This window comes from Phycodurus eques, chromosome 2, assembly GCF_024500275.1.
Source record: "Phycodurus eques isolate BA_2022a chromosome 2, UOR_Pequ_1.1, whole genome shotgun sequence".
In the NCBI taxonomy this organism is placed as follows: Eukaryota; Metazoa; Chordata; class Actinopteri; order Syngnathiformes; family Syngnathidae; genus Phycodurus; species Phycodurus eques.
The window spans coordinates 42,141,782-42,164,279 of record NC_084526.1 but is presented as its reverse complement, the minus strand read 5'-3'; the positions used below and the strand labels follow the sequence as shown (position 1 = coordinate 42,164,279).

General features: G+C 45.2%; 1 protein-coding gene across 2 annotated transcripts; it reads left to right on the top strand.

Annotated features, from left to right (window-relative positions):
• The first annotated feature begins 8,998 nt into the window (after positions 1-8,998).
• On the top strand, positions 8,999-15,893 carry gatm (glycine amidinotransferase (L-arginine:glycine amidinotransferase)). Of its 2 annotated transcripts, none has more exons than XM_061670839.1 (9): positions 8,999-9,151; positions 10,992-11,210; positions 11,884-12,079; positions 12,728-12,918; positions 13,002-13,139; positions 13,523-13,708; positions 13,956-14,019; positions 14,112-14,228; positions 14,333-15,893. In XM_061670839.1, exons 1-9 carry the CDS (start codon positions 9,083-9,085, stop codon positions 14,443-14,445), a joined length of 1,293 nt encoding a protein of 430 aa, XP_061526823.1. In that variant the 5' UTR covers positions 8,999-9,082; the 3' UTR covers positions 14,446-15,893. The 2 variants fall into 2 exon arrangements, with proteins under 2 accessions (XP_061526823.1, XP_061526824.1); XM_061670840.1 differs by having other exon boundaries at positions 9,000-9,151; positions 13,544-13,708.
• The last annotated feature ends 6,605 nt before the right edge of the window (positions 15,894-22,498 follow it).

Here is a 22,498-nt window from a genome sequence, read left to right as displayed (position 1 = left end):
TTCCAGTCCACCCCTCAGGTCAGTCTGGTGGCCATCCAGGCCACCCAGGGTGAGGTGCTTGGCTGAGCGGTTCAGGAGGTCGTCCAGGACGCCAAGCACCAGTGTCTTTACAGGGCCATTCAGGCGGACGGCCACGGTGCCGAAGCCAATGGTAATGCAGGGGCCAGGCAATAGGGTTGGGTGGCGGCCGCTGGACGAACGGCGCTGGAGCAAGGACGGGTGACGGCCGCTGGGCGAGCGCCGCCGGAGCTAGGACGGGTGGCGGCCGCTGGACGAGCGCCGCCGGAGCTAAGGACGGGTGGCGGCCGGTGGACGAGCGCCGCCGGAGCAAGGACGGGTGGCGGCCGCTGGACGAGCGCCGCCGGAGCGGGAGCCTGGCGCAGCTGCCGAGGAGCAGGAACGGGAGCCTGCCGCAGCTGCCGAGGAGCAGGAACGGGAGCCTGCCGCAGCTGCCGAGGAGCAGGAACGGGAGCCTGCCGCAGCTGCCGAGGAGCAGGAACGGGAGCCTGCCGCAGCTGGAGAGGAGCAGGAACGGGGCCTGCAGTCGCTTCCTCAGCCTGCCCCCATTGAGGTTTGGGAGTAGAGGGTTAGGGAGTGGAAGAGTGCACAAGGTCTCGGGAAGGTGAACTAGGAAAAATGGCTGGTACTGAACATGGTGGCTTGGGGGCAGGTTTGACTGGACGTGACTTAATTGGAGCCGTGGAACAACGTGTGGGAACAAGTGAAAAATTAAGTGACTTGTGAACAGGGAAAAAACGAGGGGGCAAAATTTGACCTTTACTTGGGCGCCTCCGTTGGCCACCACGCGGCGGTCCCGGGTAGATGGCCAAACGGGTGCCCAAGAAAAGGTCAGAGGGAAAGGTTTTGGACTCACTGGGGTTGGAAACGGGGAGACGTGACAAAAACTGACGAGGACTGGGATAAAGTAGGGAAGGAACCAGAAAAATCTAAGTCTGTGTCAGAGTCAGAATCAGACAGAAGGTTAACTAAATCGGGGCCATCTTCACAATCAGAAACATCAGAATCTAAAGAAACATGTGGATGTAAAATAGTAGGGCATGGTGAATAACTAGGACAAGTGGGGGGACCCGATGAAAAGGACAGAAAAGACTGAACGATAGGGCTTACTGGAGGAGGGTAGGTATGGATGGCAGGCTGAGGACGGTGGGAGGCAGTTTGGTGGTGTCCAGGGTGACGCCATCTTCTTCCCGCTGGGTCCTGTTCTGGTCGGTTCATTCTGTCACGTACGTGGTTAAGGCGAGGGCGAGTAACGCAAGGCAAGAACATGGTGGACCCAATTGCAGGGAAGCAGGGAGGCAAGGCAGGAGTGCGGGAGTCTCAAAATAATATTTAATCTTCAAAAAGGGAAAACTAAACAAAGTCCCACAACAGATACCAATCAAATCAAAGTAACAAAGAAACACTCGAATATCTAAAACTGGAAACAAACTATGACCTGTGAGTAAGACGTGGAATAGAAAGGGAGAATGACACCTGACGATAACATACCACAATGATAAAGACAACTGACGACTATGACATGGCAGAGACGTGACAACGACAATGAACCGACAAGAACTGAAAGAAACCAGGGAACTAAATACAAACAGATAGACGAGACAACGAGGAACACCTGGACAAGACATGAGTGGCTGGAGAGAGCTGATTGGTCGACACAAAGCAGACGAGAACAGGTGGACACAACAACTTAATGAGCACACGACAAACATGGAACACAGGAAAACATGGAACAAAACTAAACACAACCCAAACCAAAACACAGACCATGACACTTTATTCCTCTATAGTTCCCACAGCTCTGCACATCACCCTTGTTCTTAAAAATGGGCGCCAGCACACTTTTCCTCCATTCCTCAGGCATCTTCTCAGGCACTAGAATTATATTGAACAAGCTGGTCAAAAACTCCACAGCCACCTCTCCTAGATGCTTCCATACTTCATCCTCTTTAAGCCTTTCTAACTTCCCCCTTACTAATCATTGCCACTTCCTGGTTCACCACACTTGCCTCTTCTACTCTCCCTTCTCTCTCATTTTCCTCATTCATCAACTCCTCCAAGTATTCTTTCCATCTAGCTAGCACACTACTGGCACCAGTCAACCCTGATGACACTCAGCTGATGGTGTTTGTGAGGTATTTCCATATTTCCATCTCTATCCTTAATCACCCTAACTCGCTGCACATCCTTCCCATCTCTATCCCTCTGTCTGTCCAACCTGTATAGATCCTTTTCTCCTTCTTTAGTGTTCAACCTGGCATAGATGTCATCGTATGCCTCTTGTTTGGCCTTTGCCACCTCTACCTTTGCCCTGTCTCGCATCTCAATGTATTCCTTTCGCCTCTTCTCGGTCCTCTCGGTGTCCCACTTCTTCTTAGCTAACCTTTTTCCTTGTATGATTTCCTGTACTGTGAGGTTCCACCACCGAGTCTAACTTCTCTCCTTTCCTGCCAGAAGATACGCCAAGTACTCTCCTGCCCGCCTCTCTGATCACCTTGGCTGCACTGGTCCAGTCTTCCGGAAGCACCTCCTGTCCACCGCGAGCCTGTCTCACCTCTTCCCGAAAAGCTGCACAACACTCGTCCTGTCTCAGCTTCCACCACATGGTTCTCTGCTCCGCCTTTGTCTTCCTAATTGTCCTCCCCACCACCAGAGTCATCTTACACACCACCATCCTATGCTGTCTAGCCACACTCTCCCCTACCACTACCTTACAGTCGGTAACCTCCTTCAGATTACATCGTCTGCACAAGATGTAATCCACCTGTGTGCTTCTACCGCTGCTCTTGTAGGTCACCCTATGTCCGTGCCTATTCTGGAAAAAAGTATTCACTACAGCCATTTGCATCCTTGTTGCAAAGTCTACCACCATCTGTCCCTCCAAGTTCCTTTCCTGGATGCCGTACTTACCCATGACTTCTTCATCACCCGTATTTCCTTCACCAACATGTCCATTACAATCTGCACCAATCACGACTCTCTCTCTGTCTGGAATGCTCAGAACTACTTCGTCTCGCTCCTTCCAGAATTTCTCTTTCACCTCTAGGTCACATCACATCTGTGGGGCATAGCCACTAATCACATTACATATAACACATTACATATAGTTTCAGCCTCATCACTCGATCTGATACTCTTTTCACCTCCAAGACATTCTTAGCCAATTCTTCTTTTAAAATAACCCCGCCTCCATTTCTCTTCCCATCTACACCATGGTAAAATAATTTCAACCCTGCCCCTAAACTTCTAGCCTTACTGCCTTTCCACCTGGTCTCCAGGACACACAATATATCAACCTTTCTCCTCATCATCATGTCAACCAACTCCCGAGATTTTCCTGTCATAGTCCCAACATTCAAAGTCCCCACATTCAGTTCTAGGCTCTGTGCTTTCCTCTTCTCTTTCTGCCGAAGAACCTGCTTTCCACCTGTTCTTCTTCTTTGACTTCGACCCACAGTGGCTGAATTTCCAACGGCGTCCCGCAGGTTGGCGGCGCCGGTGGCGGACGTTGTTAACCCGGGCCGAGACCGATCCGGTATGGAATTCTTTGGATGAACGCTCATATTTGTTTGGCAAGGTTTTAAGCCGGATGCCCTTCCTGACGCAACCCTCTGCATTTATCCGGGCTTGGGACCGGCCTACAGTTTGCACTGACTTGTGCCTCTCATAGGGCTGCATTACTTGTGGGTATGAGAGTATTTGACTAATGTTTATAAGAGCATTTGACGAGTGTTAATGAGAGCATCTGAGTAGTGTTTATGAGAGCATTTGAGTCGTGTTTATGAAAGTGTTTGAGTAGTGTTAATGAGCGCAAGACTCGTGCATATGAGAGTATTTAACTAGTGTTTATGAGAGAGTTTAAGTAGTGTTTATGAGAGCGATTGAGTTTTAATGAGAGCAAGACTCGTGCATATGAGAGTATTTGAATAGTTTTTATGAGACGGCTTGTGTAGTGTTTATGAGATACTTTCAGTAGCTTGTGTGTGTGAGCATTTGAATAGTAAGTGTGAGAGATAATCCTGAATAATGTCCCGAACAGCCCCTCATAGGACAACGTCGGCATACTCGTAGGACAACTACTTGTTACTCGGGAGGCAAAATTGTGCACTACTTGACATCTGCGTTCTACGGGTACTACTGGTGAAGCGCTAGATGTTAAAGAGTAGAATTTTAGAAAGTACTGAATACCTAGTAATACCAGTAGCACAGTTGTTAATTAGTGCACAGTTTTTCCTCACTAGTAGTAGTGGTAGTAATACTAGTAGTAGTTGTCCTACTAGTATTCCAAAGTTGTTCTACTAGTGAGGACAAAGATCTCAAGATGGATATCAAATATATCGACAACATGCTCAAGTGGCTTTCCGTAAAGTGTACTAGCAGTACTAGTATCACACAATTGTCAACTAGTGGAGTTTTGCCTCACTAAATGTTCAACTGGCTTTCAATAGAAATAATTTGAGCGTACTAGTCGAACAACTTGGGTATTCTTTTCCACTACTGCCTTTCACTACTTTATGACATTTCTGCACACTAGTAGGACAACTTTGGCATAATAGTAGCACTAGTAGAACAACTAGATGTTACGAGTGAGCCATAACTACTAGTGGGCATTTTGGTATTACTAGTAAGGTCAATGAGGCTACGAGTGTGTGACACATGCCTACTGGTTGGGCCTAGTAGTGTTACTAGTTATACACAGTAGTTAACTCGTAAGGTTTATTGCATACCAGTAGACGAAAAGTGGCACTAATAGTGGAAAAACATGACTAGCAAGACACAGTCATTCTACTAGTGTGCTGAATTGTCTTATTAGTGAGGACAGAGAGCATACTAGCACATGGATGGAGCTTATACTGGGTATCGAGATATGGAATAAATGCTTATACAGCTTAGTAGCTCACCACACGTGAGGCCGGACTGACACAAACAGCCTTCCGTGATTTATTTACTTCTTCATTTATTTATTTACTTTTAACAGTTCGACTATGTTGCAGGTCTGTGCTTTTTAGCCCATGTGACCATTGGACCAAAAGATGCTATTGGGATTTGAGGGCCTCTGATGACCTTTGGCCATCAGCAAAGGATTTTCCTTATGTTTTTTTCTTCCCCCGCCGCCCACCTAGAGGCCAGCGTCATATCAGCAAGTCTTGAGGTTGTGAAACTCAAGTGAGCACAGTCCATTCAACCATGCGGTGACAGCACCCGCAGTGCCGGGTTATCTCCGTGGCTTTGATTGCTGTATGTCTACTCCCCTTTTTGCCACCATTTGTTGCACTCGTCACATGCTTATGCTAACGGCTTGCACTAAATGTCACCAAGTGTGCCGAGCTTCTTTTTTTCGGCGCTTCAATCACGACATGCACAAAGCGTCTTCCAATTTTGTTCCCGTCTTTCCAATAGTTCTTTTTAAATGCACTGCGTTTGGATCATAAAAGTAATCGTTATACAGTAATCCCTCGTTTATCGCAATAGGTGAAACACGCAAAGTAGTGACCGTATATTATTGGCATTATTTATGCATATTCTAAAACTGTATGAACCTCCCCAGACTTAATAATTTCTCCCACACTTCTATGAACCTCAACCATACTCTTAACTTTCAACACCTTTTAAACACTTCAACATACTGTAACGATGTCCATTTTTATTCCTTGTAATTGGTGTACGGTGGCCTGGAAGTGCAAAACAATATAACAAAATGTGAAACACTTTTACATTTCAGAAAACAACTTAACAAAAGCAGAAAGACTTTCACATTTCAGAAGCAAAGCAAATTAATTTATATAGCGCATTTCATACACAAGGTAACTCAATGTGCTTTACATGATTAAAAGCATTTAAAGACAACGAAAAAAATAACATAAACATTTAAAACAAAGAGGAAAAAAATAAAAGTCCAATTAAAACAGCGTACAGTGCAAGAAATATCATTTCAAAGTGGAAATGCTCTAGAAAGCATAGAAAAAAAGAAGAGTTTTTAACCTGGATTTTAAAAAAATGCACACTTGGGGCTGACGTCACTTCTGTTGGCAACTTCTTCCATTTGTGTGCAGCATAATAGCGAATTGCCGCTTCACCATGTTTGCTTCGGACTCTGCGCTCCACTATTTGACCTGAGTCTGTCGATCTCAGAGCCCTACTGGGTCTATATTACATTAGCATTTCATTCATGTATTCCGGACCTAAACCGTTTAGTGACTTATAGACCAGTATCAGAACTTTAAAATCTATTCTAAAGCTGACTGGAAGCCAATGTAAAGACTTTAGAGTTGGAGTAATATGCTCTGACCTCTTTGTTCTGGTCAGAACCCGAGCTGCAACATTCTGAATGAGCTGCAGCTGCTTAATGCTCTTTTTAGGGAGTCCAGTCAGAAGACCATTACAATAGTCAAGTCTATTGATAAAAGATAAAGGGATGGATGAGCTTCTCCTGGTCTGCTTGACACATGCAAGCCTTCACTCTGGATATGTTCTTCAGATGGTAGAAGGCAGTTTTAGTCATTGATTTGATATGACTGTTGAAAGTCAGATCGGAATCTATCAGAACACCGAGGTTTCGGACTTGGTCCTTGTGTTTTTAAAGAGAGTGACTCCAGCTATTTACTAACAACAATTCTTTTTCCTTTATTGCCAAAAACAATTATATCAGTTTTGTTGTGGTTTAATTGAAGAACATTTTGGCTCATCCAGATATTTATCTGTTGAAGACAGTGACACAACACCTCAATTGCACTGTAGTCATCTGGAGACACTGCTAGATATAACTGTGTTTCATCTGCTTAGCTATGGTTGTCAGGATTAAAGTTCTGAAGAATTTGACCCAAGGGTAGCATATACTGGTTGAACAGGAGATGTCCAAGAACTGACCCTTGAGGGACCCCATAGGTCATTGCCATTCGATGAGATTGAGCACTTCCAATGGTTACAAAAGAACTCCTTTCCTCCAGGTAGGACCTGAACCAGTTAAGGACGGTTCCATTTAGTCCTACCCACGTTTCCAATCTGTTCAGCAGTATATTATGATCTACCAGAATTGACACCTTTCCCGAGCCAGTATTCAACCTTATATCATTTCGCACTTTGATAAGAGCAGATTCTGTACTGTGTTGAGTTCGAAACCCTGATTGAAATTTGTCAAAAAGTCCATTTAAGTTCAAGAAATTGCTGAGTTGATTAAAAATAACTTGCTCAACAATCTTGGCTATGAAAAGGAGATTTGAGATGGGCCTATAGCTCGCTAACGTGGAAGCGTCCAACGCTCTCTTTTTTAGCAGAGGCTTAACGGCAGCTACTTTAAGAGCTTTAGGAAACTCGCCTGACGGAAGGGAGCAATTGATTATTTGCTGCAAACCAGCTAGCACAGACTTCGTCATAGCTTTGAAAAAGTCAGACGGTATTGAGTCAAGACAGCTCGTTGATGGTTTCAGCTGCTCAACCGTTTTCTTGACAGTTTTTTGGTCAATTGTATCAAATTCTGACATGGTAACAGTGTTTTTCCTGGGTGGCTTATGATGTAGTATCATTTGATCATTTTGCTGATTTGTGCTAATATTTAACCTGATGGATTGTATTTTTTTTTCACGAAAATAATAAGCAGACGCGTTGCACAGTGTTCGACGGGCTTCAGGGTTGATGGCATTTGAATGCTGCTGCATTTAATGAGCTACATACTACTTTTGCCATTTGGAAGCAGTTGGTCCTGTTCTCCCAGGATACAGTAGCCAATCATAGTGCAGCGGCGCCTGCCCTGAAGCCAGTAGTATTCAGGCAGGGCATGTCCTTCCAGTAAAATGCGCAGGATTCCTAATAATGTGGGGCCCTTTTCTGGCTTGTCTCAATTGTAATTTCGATTTAACTAACATTGCAGTAAATTAACGAAAAACAAGTTGATGGATACGACACATTTCCTCAGCACATAACTCGAAAAGACGGAAAATGTAAGCACAAAACAGGACTGAACCTAATGTAAGGTGTTTCCTGTTGTTCTGTGGTGTCTGTGGGCGGTTTGTAAACCAGCTTAATTACCACCCGCCACTGATATTGACCTTCCACTGCAAAGGAACCAATGTGAATTGATAGTGGCCAGATATTGTGAAGTTTCCTGTCGGCATCTCGCGGTGGGGGTGTCAAGTTCAGTCATATCTCCAATTTTTGCTCAAATCTCAAGCAACGGCTTGTGTCTTGAAAAACTCGTACGTCAAGGCAATTGTATGTGGAAGCACCACGATATTCTTTATCATCTGCAAACAAACAAAACAAAACAAAAAAACAAAAGCTTACTGAGTCACTGACAGTAGTTGGGAAACTCTTCTTCGTGTGTGTCTGCATGACTGTATTATACTGCCCCTGGTGGCGACATCATGCACATCAGAAGGCACGCCAATGAATAATTGATGATGCACATACTGTTTAGTTGTTTTCTTTAATGTTGTTGTGAAGTTGTTTTGATTTATTTTAAGTATGATGTAATAGAGCGACATCTATCTATCTAAAACACATTACAAACATTTCTATCCAGCCAGTGTTTTGAGTTACAAGCGTGGTCACAAAGCGAATTAAGCTTGCAAGTCCAGGCAACATTGTCTCGATAAAACCGTGCATGTAATAAACGTTTGTGGTTTTGATCTAAAAAAGCAGAGGTCGTTCATTCTCCGAGGTGATCTCGGTCTGAGGTGTTAAATTGCTTAACGCGGGTTACAAATTGGACATTTATGGTCCCGCTCAATAGATTACCTTTAGAAAGACATATGCAGCTTCAAAGAGGCTGTTTTTATTCCGGTGAAAGTCAGGATTCCTGCAACATTTTCAGACGCGCTCCTCGGAAACCTTCAGCGCCAGTCGGCCAGCAGATAAGAATTTGCTGGTGTCAGGGATTGTGTTTCCGAAATGCTTCTTTCCTCAAGTCACGTTGCCGCACAACCTGCAGCCGACCAATGGTTTGGCAGGCACGTAGACGTGACGCTATAAAGCTCGCCGAGAGCCGAGGCGGCTTCATTCTAAAAAAAGGGAGCCGGGAGGACCGCGAGCCACCTTTGAATTCACACCAAATCACCATTGGGCTATAATGCTGCGCGTGAGGTGTCTGCGAGGAGGCAGCAGAGGGGCAGAGGCGGCCCATCTGATCGGAGCCGTGGTTTGTATTTTGTCGGTTTGAGAAACATTTTAGAAGAAGGATTTTGGTCCCCAGCTCGATGTAATCGCACGCGTGCGTTTGGGCGCGGGTTCCCTGAGTGACGCGACAGCTGCGGCGCACGGATGCGCTCTCGAACTCACTGACACCGGAGCCAGCAAGACTAGATTGCGTCTATCTCCGCCTAGATAAGGACGAGTGCTAACACTTGTACTTTGGCACGGGACCAACCTCGCGTTGCATTGATAGCAGGTCCGAAAGGGTCAACCCCCTTCCCGATGGAAAGCTGAGAATAACATAAATCCTATTGATTCATTTAGTTTGCCCAGGACATTGCTTCTCAAAGTATGGCTCCCTTTTAGTGAGAAGAATCACAGAATGAAATGTTACATCCTTTTTAAAAAAAAAAAAAAAAAAAAAATCCAGTACAGGGCATTCAGTTGTATTTAACTTTTTAACACGTTTTCATTTCATCTTTTAGAACTGCTTGAGCTTTCTTTTTTGTTGGTGTTGTTGTTGTTGTTGTTGTGGCTGTGATTGATTTCCAGCTTAACGTCTCTATACTAGTGGGCTCTTTGTGCTCACAAGTGAGAACAATTCAGTGCACCTCGTGTGGAGGGACTGTGAGGTAAAACTGTGTGATTGTTGCTCACTACTTGCACTTCTAGTGGAGCGCCAGATGTTAAGTAGTAGAATTCTATCATGTCACCAGTGGTACTAGTAGCATGCAGTTGTAAATTAGGGCACACAAAGCCATTTGCGCATTTATCCAATATCCTAGATGTAGACGAAACGCTCAAAAGGCTTTGCGTAAACCCCTTGATATCCATCTTAACCTGCACTAGTACCCTCTTTTTCCTCACTAGTAGGACAACATTGGCAAAGTAGTAGGACAATTCAGCGCACTAGTAGTGCGGCTTTCCGCCTGCAGATGGTCTGACTCTTGCACTTATGGTTTTTAAGGTTTATTTATAAGCTATGACACAATGCAAACAAATGGCACAGGCAAGCTAACGAAACTAGCGTCAATGTCGCAGTCGTGAAAGCCCTTTAAGCAATAGATGATTGAACAAAAGTGGCGGAGCAACACACGTAGACAGACATTACATCAATACACTCGGGCAATATCCTTTATCCCCTGTTAAAAACAACCATTACTGCAGTTCACTGAGCTTATAAGAGACTGGGAAAGGCACGCACAGCAGAAAGAGCAGCACAATGCCCATTGAATTATCACGATGCGCAAAACTGTTTAACGCCGTACATTCTATTTAATTATGTTATTACTGTTCGTTTTTCTAAAGTACAATGCTGTAGAGTGCAATTTTTCCTTATTAAAAAACATGTTCCCCAAATCTTTGCTGGGTGTTTTATTGGGCCACTGGACTGGATGAAATCAATTTTAATGGGGAAAGATGTTTGGGGAGTCGAGTGCCTTGAGTTACAAACGTGATCACAGGACAGATTCATCTTTTAAGTCAAGGCCCTACTTTAAGTTGTTCATTGGGCAATATTGAGAAAATTCATTAAAAAGCAAATAGTACAGTACATTTGTTAAGTGCGATCTTGTTGTATTTGTATTTTTTTTCTTCATACAATCCATTTGCATTGAATCTTTTTAAACCGTCTTTTGTGGCGGAACATGCGGTTCAAACTTTGACCACCACTGGCGTAAGACGTAGTTACTCATATATTGCTACTTTAAATGATCAATCCGTGATATATAGATTTCTTTTTCTGAGAAAGCCTGTAAGAAATCAGAATTCACGTCAATATTCTTTGGGATACATGCAGTATGGAAAGTGAACGACTTGCGCTTTGTAACCCCCCCCCCCGTCGCCAGGTGGGCCGTGCAGCAACCGGTTGGGTGCAGCGGGCCTTCCAGAGCACCTCCAGCGCGGCAGCTGCTCAAACACAGCCGACGGTTGAAGACGACCATGTCACCGACCCCGCTCAGCAGGAGTGTCCTGTTAGCAGTTACAACGAATGGGACCCTCTGGAGGAGGTCATCGTGGGCCGTGCCGAAAATGCCCGTGTGCCTCCCTTCACTGTGGAAGTGAAAGTAAGGGTTTTGTTCTTGTTCTTCTTGTCAAACGACACCAAATTATAGTCAAAGGATACTTCATTAGCCGCACACACCTGCACAATATGAGTGTGTGAAAACGATGAGTCATTTCGAATGAAGGTAATGCTCAGGCATTTTAACAATGAAACTTGTATTGCATCATACCGACAGGTGTTCCTCCTGTATTTTTCCCCTCTCGTGTATTTACAGTTAATAAGGCAAACAAATACAGTACAGTGTTATTCAATGGAAACCCGCTTGAGCGTTTCTTTCGATATCCTTGATTTCCAGCTTAATGTCCGTGCACTAGTACGCGCTTTGTCTCGAGCGCACGAGTTCATGGACCTTCAACTGGAGAGCAAGCATTTGGAATGACTGCTCATACAGCTTTCCATAAAGCCCTATGAGCATTCACTCGATAGTCTCACTAGTGAGGACAAACAGCGCACTAGTACACGGACCTTAAAGTGGAAATCCCTTGTAAACGTGAAATGGTGACGTTGTAGCTAGGGTACCTAATGGTGTGGCACGTGAGCAGTAGCGCTCCCAGGTATTTCGGGTCCCGTGGAACAAAATCTCCCGTTGGACTCACTGGTGATCACTTTTGTAAGCGTAGCGTCCGGACGAAAATACCGCTGATGCGCTTTCTTTCCTTGAAATTTGCTGCCAGGCGAACACGTACGATAAGTACTGGTCCTTCTACCAGAAGTACGGGGGCCAACCTTTTCCTGCGGACCACTTGAAAAAAGCTGTTTCTGAGATTGACGAAATGTGCAATATTCTGCGTCACGAGGGTGTGAACGTGAGGAGGCCGGAGCGTGTCGACTGGTCCTTGGAATACAAAACTCCTGACTTCCAATCATCAGGTACTATTGCTCACTCACCGGGTTTCTTTTTTGGCTCTATTGTTTTGTGGCTTGCCATTGTTTTATGTTCCAATTTTTTTTCATGCGCAGGAAATTCAGGTTATTCGTGCTCTATAAATAAAGTTGAGTTGAAACAAAGAGCCATTGAGTCATGCTGTGACGAGAGAAGAAACGCACGCAATCGAAATCTTACGAACTGCCTACGATAACCGTTTCAATAAAAGCAATTCGGGATCAACCGAGACCAAGTTTATCCAGGTTGAGTACAAGTAAAACAACTTACATTCGAGTTCTTGCCGATGCGAAGCACCGATACTTGATGATAATGCAGCAATACATCTTGCAGTTGTGATGAGACTGGCAAATATTCTTCAAAAGCACAAAACACTCCCTTTTCGTCATCAGCGCATGTATGATATCACTTTTTAGACTAACAACTTATTCCTGACATTTTGCCGTCCCAACGGTGTGTTGGCAGCTTCTAAAATAGAATTGTGGCGGAACGAGCGAAGTGACACATCATCACGTGATGGCTTATATCACATCATATCTCGCATGTATGCCCCGTCGCGATAAGGGAAAAAAACCTGGGTAATTGAAGCCTACTGTATAAGGAAATATGTGAACGACGGTTTGCTGTTTTTGTAGGCATGTATGCCGCCATGCCCCGAGATATCCTGATGGTGGTGGGAAACGAGATCATCGAGGCTCCGATGGCATGGAGGGCTCGCTTCTTCGAGTACCGAGCGTACCGACCCTTGATCAAGGAGTATTTCAGAAAAGGTGCTAAATGGACCACCGCTCCCAAGCCCACGATGGCCGATGAGCTGTACGATCAGGTGATGCCTTACGGCGGTGGCCCGTGCAAAGTGACCCGCTCTTTAACTTGAAATGACACCGGCTCGGCTTCGACTCCCTTCAGGACTACCCCATCCGCACGGTGGAAGACAGACACAAGCTGGCCGCTCAGGGCAAATTCGTGACCACGGAGCACGAGCCCTGCTTCGACGCCGCCGATTTCATCCGTGCCGGCAAGGACCTTTTTGTCCAGAGAAGTCAGGTACGCTCAAGCGCACGAGTCGAGCAACTTTATTCCTCTCCAGCTTGGCCTTGACTGCAAGTCACGCAATGTGGCCTGCGACGTGCAGATTGAAAGATAAGATTGAAGACATAGTTTGCTACTGTTAAACTTCAGCCTTGGGCTATAAATCAAAGTCTGTTTGAGGGTTAATCGATGTCAAATAAAAGCATTTGCATCAAGTTATCGTGTTGAAATGCTGGGGCACAAAGAGACGACGCTTGCCATGTCATTTGGTTGGTCAAGTGGAGCCATTTGTAAGTTTTGACCGAGCAAGTCCCAAGTCCTAAAATTGGCGACGTATGTCCGACTCGAGTCCCCTGCCTCTGCGACATGCCGCGCCACCTCCAATGAAACCCGCTCAGTGGAGCGTGTGTCTCCTGCAGGTTACCAACTACATGGGAATCAAGTGGATGCGCCGTCACCTGGCCCCAGACTACAATATCCACATCATCTCATTCAAAGACCCGAACCCCATGCACATTGACGCCACCTTCAACATCATCGGACCGGGCCTTGTGCTGTCCAACCCCGATCGGCCGTGTCGCCAGGTGAGACTCAAGAAATGTTTGACAATATTAGTTCGCTGCCAAATTCCCCAATTCCCCAATCCGAAGCCAAGCTTTGATCGGCCGTACTACGTACTGTCGGGTTTAGTCGCGCGCATTCTGTTTGACGACGGCCGACTACGCTTCTCGTCCTCACCGTGCCTACCGTGGAAAATGTTTTGATGACTCTGTAACGATGTTTTTAAAAAAAGGTGCGAAGAAAGTTACGTTATGAACTTTATTTTCTCAGATTGACATGTTCAAGAAAGCAGGCTGGACTGTCGTGAAACCTCCAACACCTCTGATTCCCGATGGTTGGTACTTCATTGACTGCATCTTGTCGTAGGTCATTGAAAAATGTTGACAAATTCTTCAATAAATCGACTTTATTTGCATTTTTGTGTAGATCACCCACTCTGGATGTCCTCCAAATGGTTGTCCATGAATGTTTTGATGCTGGATGAGAAGCGTGTCATGGTTGACGCCAATGAATCCACCATTCATAAAATGTTTGAGGACCTCGGTGAGTTTGCCTGCATGTCGCAAGCGCTATTTTAATTGACACCATGATGATCGCAATCACCCGCGAGTAGCGTTCGATGTCAACTTACTGTTTTTGCGGCGCAGGTATAAAGACCATAAAGGTGAACATTCGCCACGCCAACTCGCTGGGTGGCGGCTTCCACTGCTGGACGACCGACGTCCGCCGGCGTGGCGCGCTGCAGTCCTACTTCCACTAGACATGCCAGCAATGAGCCCAAATGTTTTTTATGGAGCTTTAAAAGATTAGAGAATTCAACTGCGGATTTTCAATCTACTATTACCTAGTGCGTCTCTAACTAAGTTTAACACGCCAATTAACAAGGGGGCTGTGCAGCATTTATTGGGAAGTCAAACTAATGAACATGATGTTCTTTAAACGTGCATTAACAAATCCACAAATCCATTGATTAGTGCTGTCAGTTGGCATCAAGTCCTTTCCCGGATTGGGTATTTATGTCCCGAATGAATATAAATGTGTTGTTTGGATTTGACATCGCTCTGCATTACAGTGCCTTTGCTTTGTTTTGATATACAGTGAACCGCCGCTTATTTGCAGTTCAACATTCGCTAATTGGGGGAAACGACAAAAACAACAAAAAGTCTCGTCTGCGTACATTATGGACTTGGCTCCATCTTAGGGCCAAGGAACTAGTTTTCTGCCATCTTTTGGCAACTACAAACTCCTTTTCGGTGGGCGTCAAATACTCGCAAATACCGGGGCTTTACCGGATACTAATCGGCCGTTTTATTAGTTCCACTCTGTGACATTATGCAACGGCTCTGCTATACATTGTGCCTATACATGAATTATTATTATTATTATTATTATTTTTTTTTTTTTTAAGTTTCCGGTGTTGTCAGAAAGATATTAATTTGAAATGTTAATTATGGGGGACGTTTTGTGTGGCCTCGATAAAAGGCATTGCGACATCAGAAATCACAGGAAAGTTGTTGCCTTGCGCTGTACAAGCGTACGGAATAAATTGTCCACGTGCGCAATAGAGCCGTCACTCTCCATCATCATAGATCTCAATAATAACTGCATTTCTGGCCTGGCTATTGTATTTGGCTTCGACATCTTCAAGTCAACGTGCGGACAAGGAACAGTTTGTTCAGAGAACACAGAAACAACACTTCTGTCATTTTCCAAAGGTGTTTTTTTTTTTTTTTATATTGCAAGAAATGTATTAAAGTTGTTATGTAGGTCATGAAACATGATGAATTTCTTTTCATTGGAACGTGATTTTGTCAAGATTTTAATTGATGAGACAACGTTATTTTTCTCTTTATTGGATTTCCCACCGATTCCTGTTTTTATATCTTTACAGTCCATGTCAGATATTGTATACCTTTGACCTCTGCTGTTCTCTCGTCGCAAAACTGGGCCAGTTACGTGCTGCAAGTCATTCTCACTGAACCGCTCGGCTGTTTTTGTTTGCGCAGCAGAAATGCCTTCAGGATGAAGAAAGAAATGTGTTTGTTTGGTAATTCCTCCTTTGTTGCGTTCACAGTAGGATACAGTAAGGGTGTTTCGTATGCGCCTGCGTGTTTACCTCCTGATGTCCGCTGCGACTGGAGGGCAGCGATGAGGAAAGCAAGTGCTGTTTTGTATTGTGAAACGTCTTCATAAATGGAATTCAAAGGACGTGTCTTATCAATTTTGTGTGCGTTACTTGTCAAATGCGGTCACCACGCCCCGGACTGGTCGCCAGACAATGCCTGTCTTGTGGTCAGTTTGCACTTCCTCACGTACAAAAGGTGCGTACGCACAAAAACCTGGTGGACGTTCTTTTTCACGGCCAAGTTCAGGTGCGGGAAAAATGTGCGGCGCTTCGCGCCAACTTCACGGCTGGCGTACGCACGTTTCGACAGCTTGTGGTGCTTTGGCGACACCTGAAGGGGATGCCGGGAAAGTGTTATAATCAATAAATCTGCAGACACGACAGCACTGATGAACGATTAACACACCCGCATGTCTGCAATTACACGCGTGGATGTAAAAGCCCGCACAAAGTGATGCAGAAAATGCCAACAACAACAATGGCCGCGTTAGCTCTATTGGAAGACGTCGCAAACGGTGCAATACGGAGAGAACGTCAGTCAGTTCAGAGACGGAGAGGATTTATTATCAAATGATGCCGACCGGCTCATCGGCCGCGTCAGGATCCCGAGGGCAGTCCCCCTGGAACTGTGCGCAGAGCCGCGGCCGGCTTTGGAGCGCGATGCCGTGGGAAACGACGCGCTGCCTGTGCCGAGACGTAGGTGCTGACCGCGCCGGGGGTTCCCAGCGACCGGGGAATTCCAGAGGGACCTGGCAGACCGATCAGGACTGCGCCGGTCGACCCCGGGCCGAGCCACGGCGGCCGTGTGGGACGGAATGACCCGCTCGTCCGCCAGATATATCCCATTCCCGTACAATGCGGCCGAACAGGCCCAGACTCAAACGGAATTCACCCGCTACGCAGTGTATTTCACGAAGCACTTCTTTTCGAGAAGACACCTACGAACTGATCAAGGCGATCATCTGCCTTCTCCGGCACAGCACACGGGCGGCGCCAGCCTGTTCTTGGGGCCTAATTGCAGCGGATACGCCAGTAACCGCGGACGAATCCTCCGCGACTGTGACACCAGAGACGGCAGGGACGGAGAGGAATCCCCCGAACGTGTAGCACGGAGACAATGCGTGTCCTTTCCTGCGTATTACAATCATAAATTGTATAATGCAGACATATGGATGTCCATGTAGGCCTACATGGAGCTGTTCACAACTAATCTCAGTAAGCCAAAGTAATATTCGTCATTCTTTGCAGAGGATAAAGAATATATGCCTGGGAGTACTGTCATATTATCTGGCTTTGAGGCAAAGCTATGCGATTGTTTCAAATACGCAACGTGTATTTGTATTTGTAATGTGTATGTGCATTGTGGCTCTTTGTTTGATGTTAAGCGTGACAGTCGACTTTAACCACTGGTTTCTACAATTCAAGAATTCTGCCTTGACAAAACGACGACGACGCTCTCTTTTGATTGACACTTCCAGACGGGTGTGAATTTATCCATCCATTTTCAATGTTCGGGGTCACGGGCTGCTGGAGCCTATCCCGGCTGACTTCGGGCGAAAGGCGGACTACGCCCCGAACTGGTCGCCAGCGAGTCGCAGGGCACAGCGTTATTGTTGTCATTGAGCACTATGTTGTTGTTGTTGTTGTTGTTTTTGCGGGTATAGTTTCCTTCTGATAGTACAATGTAGTTGTACAATGGGCCTACACTATATACTGTCATCTATTAACTCTCATTTAGTTGTCATTGCAGTGAAAGGTCAGCAAGGTGGCGGTAGAAACGTGGAGGCTTCACGTATCTCAGAAGTACTTTGGTACGCTCCTTTACAGTTATTTCTTACGGAACCAGTAAAGGTCAAGGCCAATGCTACGTGCTTGCATTACATAATCATCATAAGCGAGGCAGAGCAAATGTGTGAGAATATTGAATGTGACGACGAGTTCAACTGATATCCTTCCCGGGAAGACAGCTTCTTTTCACGATATATTGCGACGGCGAGGGTAAACAGTGAAGACAAGACTGTAAAGTGAGGGAATGTCGTTGCATGCGTTGAGTGTTGCATGCTGCTGACATCTACTGGTAAAAACGGTTCAATATCCATCCGTCCATTTTCGGAGCCGCTTACAGAAGGGAAAAATTGGACTGTCATTCCATGCGGCAGCTGAAATAAGTATTTTACACGTCACCGTTCTTCTCGCTAAATATTCTTCCAAAGGTGCTCATGGTTATTCTTATTTCAGCAAGACAATGCCGGAGCACATTCTGCACGTGCTACAACAGCGTGGCTTCGTAGTACAAGAGCGCGGGTACTAGACTGGCCCGCCTGTATCGACGGAGACCCCGGACTGTTGAACGGACGGCTGAAGCCGAACACCGAGCGAGAATGGGAAAGAATTCCACCTCCAAAGCTTCAACGATTAGGGACCTCAGTTCCCGAAGGTGAATTGAATGTGGTTCAAAGAAAAGGTGATGTAACACAGCGGTAAACACGACCCTGTCCCAGCAGCCATCAAATTCCAAGTTCATGATTATTGGCTAAAAACAATCGAGTAGGATCAGTTTGAACATGAAATATCTTGTCTTTGCAATTCAATATAGGTTGAAAATGATTTGCAAATCATTCTATTCTGTTTTTATTGATGTTTAACACGACGTCCCGACTGCATCGGAATTGGGGTTGTATATTTATGGAGAAGAATGGCGAAGACTTATTTCAGCCGCTGTATTTATCAGGTCTGTCTGAGAAACAGAGGAGATTTTTTTTCGGGTACATTTCAACATTGACCTATGTTCAGATTTCTTTTTTTACCTCTACCTCTGGAAAAACTCACCTATCGCTCGTTGTTTTTGTGCTCAGGCGGAAACAATAAAAGCATGGGTTTGGCGCCATCTGGTGGCGTCATGGTGCAAGAAACTATGCTCAGGTGTGTTGAGGTTCTTCATTTCGACAAAAGTAGTGCTTTGTCACTATTTTATGGCATCTTGGTGCCTAGGAACTGTGTTGAAGTGAGTTGAGGAGCTTCATTTTGACGAAAGTAGTGTTTTGGTCCCGTCTTGTGGCATCCTGTTGCCAAGGCACTGTGTTGGTTAGATTTGGGAATCAAACCAACAATCGATCAGAAGTGATTTTAGTTTCCCAAACGCAATTAACCCTTGTTCAGTCCTTGCCGCGACAGCGCGTTTTCACAACAGCTCGCTCAGCAGCCGACGCATCGCGAGAATGTTCGGCTCTCTGGCATCGGGCCGGCTCGAGCACGCGGCCTATTTGAGCGCACCTCCCGTTCTTCGTCACCATGCGGCACGGATAAGCCACCGACGGGGTGAATGCGATCGGGTTGCAGCCGCGGCCTGCGACGGGGCCCGGGCGTCCTAATCCCACAGCACGGTCGCACTCGGGGATTCGGGGGCCGGGGCCGGGGGGTGAGCGTGCGTCACGAACGTTTGTGACGAAGTGACGGAGATCGTCTGCTGTTCGCAGCTGTTGTGTACAATCGGATTCTGCAGCACTCTTGGCGCAAGGTTTGCTTGTTTGTACAGCTGCCTAATCGCACAGCCACACTGCACATTCAGCAAATGTTTCCCCAAACCGATTAGGATTTGGGATTAGGGGAAAATTGCATTCAGATCCTCAGACAAGTACATGGACCGTAAAGACCCCGTCAAGTGAAAATAAAACTTCTTGTCAATTTGACGCAGCACAGAAAAGACTTTTGCGAACGAGCCTGCCAAAGTTGAATTAATATAAAAATCGGCAAGTACGTAATATGAATCTCCAAAATCGTGAAAAATAGAGACCGCCTCCAGGCTGTCGGACGGTGCGGGTGTGTCCGCAGAACGCACTGAAAAACTCACTCGATCGTCACCTGTCAATCAAATACTGTACATTTGTTCAGCACGTGCTCATATTTCTTCCAGGGCCGGCACGGCGGACGACCGGCCAAACATTCCAAAAACATGCACGGTAGGTGAATTGAAGACTCTAAATTAACCGGAGGCGCGAACGGTTGTTTGTATTTGCAATTTCTCGACAGCAAATAAAGTCACACATTGTTGTGAAATATCCCCGGCACGGGACGAAGATGCTCGACCCACACGTTTGGAGAGTCAAGGGTTACATGTGCCTATTGTGAGATGAACGACAGATTGGTCACGACCGGGAAGTGGAAGTAAAACAAAAACAAAAGATAAAACAAGAACATTGTGTGCAGACAGCACAAGATTGAAGGGAATAGCTGGTGTGTTGAAAGTTTGGATTTTCTATGTTGTGTCTCGACACTTTGCGAAGTCGACCCACTGACATTGTGAAATTCCCCTTTCCCAATTTTCCAATTTCCCGACGACTCGTCCATAGTGCATCTCTGACCTGCGGTACAGTATATTAAATGCCAAATTATAAACGGTCAGAAGATTTCTGACCAGGATTTGTGTTTTCAGTTCACGTTCACACACAAAAAAATGACAAATCTAAAATTGTGCCTCCCACCCCATAATATTAATAATTTGCATGTAAAGTATACTGTGTGTTTTACATAGGTTTATTATTCTTACGTATACTGTGTGTTTTACATGGGTTTATTATTCTTACCACTTGTTTCTTCCCCCCCCCCCCCCACATTATTTTGGGGGGAGGCATTCTTGGCTTGAATGTTGCACGTTTCAAAAATGAGGAACACGGAAGCACGCGGACTGATTATTGATGGGTATTATCCGAAATGTAGGCTTACTCTTCAGACTAATAACTCAAACTTTGACTTAAGAGGGGGTTTTGGAAAGTATTTTAACTCACTACATTTATAATAATGAGGATCAGAGCGCATTGCGTGCATATTTTCTGTTCGGCGTGGGAATGCCCCCCCCCCCCCCCCCCCCCCCCCAAAAATAAAAATAAATAAAAAGTGTTCCTTTTTGGTGACGGAAGTTACTCTTTGGCTCCCTCTAGTGTGAAAAACGCTGGCATTCAAGGCTGAAGTCTGGAAAAACATTTTTTTTAAATGTAATTCAAAAAAACTATCACCTAAAGTAAACCCTCAATCTTAAATAGCACACATTGAGCACATACTGTTGGATTGTAGATATTTTATTTTATTGTTTTAGATACAAGCAGAAGAACAAAAACATACACGAGTTACCACTCAGTGAGCCAAGGACAGTCGTACAATTAAGACAAAAATATCACTCGCTTATTCATGTCAAGAAAACAAGAAACGTCTAAATAAGTACGTCCTAGTGCTGTGTTTCAGCACAGTCGATAGAATTATTACAACAACAAAAAAAAACACCACCAATGTACCGTCATTTCTCGCATATCATGCGCATTTTTTCCCCACATTTTTTTTTATAAGTCAATAGTGCGCAAGGCACTGAATTGCCCGTAGGTGTGAATGTGAGTGCGAACGGTTGTTTGTTTTTATGTGGCCTGCGATCGGCCGGCGACCAGTTCAGGGTGTGCCCCGCCTCCCGCCCGATGACAGCTGGGATGGGCTCCGGCACGCCCGCGGCTCAGAAGATTGATGGATGGATAGTGCGCATTCTACATAGGTATAGGGGGAAATGAAAAAAAAAAAAAAGAAACCATTCACAAATGTATAAATGTATGCCGCCATCTAGCGGTTATGAAAAAGGTGTACACTTTCATTCCAAAATGCCACTGCCATTTGAAAAAAGTCTCCACGCCCCTGTTCAAATGCCATTCTTTCGTGAAATGAAAAAACAAGACAAAGATAAATGATTTCTCAATGTTTTCCACCATTAACGTGGCCAGATTATATGCATACAACTCAATGGAACGATTTCTTTTTAATCTTTTCGAGAGGGGAAGTGAAAGTAAACGACGAAGATAATGTTGGTACACAACTATCTCGAACTGTTCTAAATTCCCTCCACCGGTTCCAGCTGAAGACCATTGAGCCCCAAAGCACAATGCTGCCACAAACCACGCTTCACCGGAGGGACGGTGTTCTTTTGGTGACGAGCACCGTTGTGTTTGACCAAACATACCTCTTGGAATTATTACCAAAGTGTTCAGGTTTGGCTTCATGGGAGTAAATGGTTGTTGAGAGGCACCACTGGGCCTAGTTTTGTCTCACGGGTAACATGCACCTCTCGTTTTCCTTCCCGTACGCTTAAGTTGTCCTCTTCGTGTGCAGAAATGTCATATAGGAATTCAGTAAGTTGTGAAAGGCAGAACGCACATTTAAAAACAACATTTGACCAAAGTGCTGTAGATGAGTAGATATCAAATATATACCCCCAAAAATATAGACGGTATCGCATGACATAAATAGCATAAAACAAATGCAGGACATAAAAAACACTGTTATAAGGAGAGTGGGAGCTAGCAGAATGGAAAATCTGTATCCCTATGACGCCAGAACAGTTTTACTGTGTCACAGTGGAGTTTTGAAGCTTATATATATATTATAATAGGATATTTATATATTATAATTGGGCTTAATTGAGAATCAGACTTGATCAGTCGAACAGAAAACAAGTTTCCCAGTAAAAGGTCAGAGAGGTCGGACGGAGCCAGCCCATTAGAAGCCAAGAGTAAAAATGTGAACATTCATTCTAAAATGTATTGGAAGCCAGCACGGAGATGGCGGTACAAGTGAGATATCGTTTGGTCCGCGTGCTCCAATTAAAACGTTCGGGATCATTTGTAAACGAGCGAGGGAAGACTGGACGACGCCG

Bases quoted from the DNA above. Each gene is read 5' to 3' on its own strand.
- gatm (XM_061670839.1), top strand. From the start codon at position 9,083: ATGCTGCGCGTGAGGTGTCTGCGAGGAGGCAGCAGAGGGGCAGAGGCG. The intron at 13,140-13,522 runs GTACGCTCAAGC...AAACCCGCTCAG, and splicing joins TTTTTGTCCAGAGAAGTCAG to TGGAGCGTGTGTCTCCTGCA. The intron at 13,709-13,955 runs GTGAGACTCAAG...TTATTTTCTCAG, and splicing joins CCGATCGGCCGTGTCGCCAG to ATTGACATGTTCAAGAAAGC.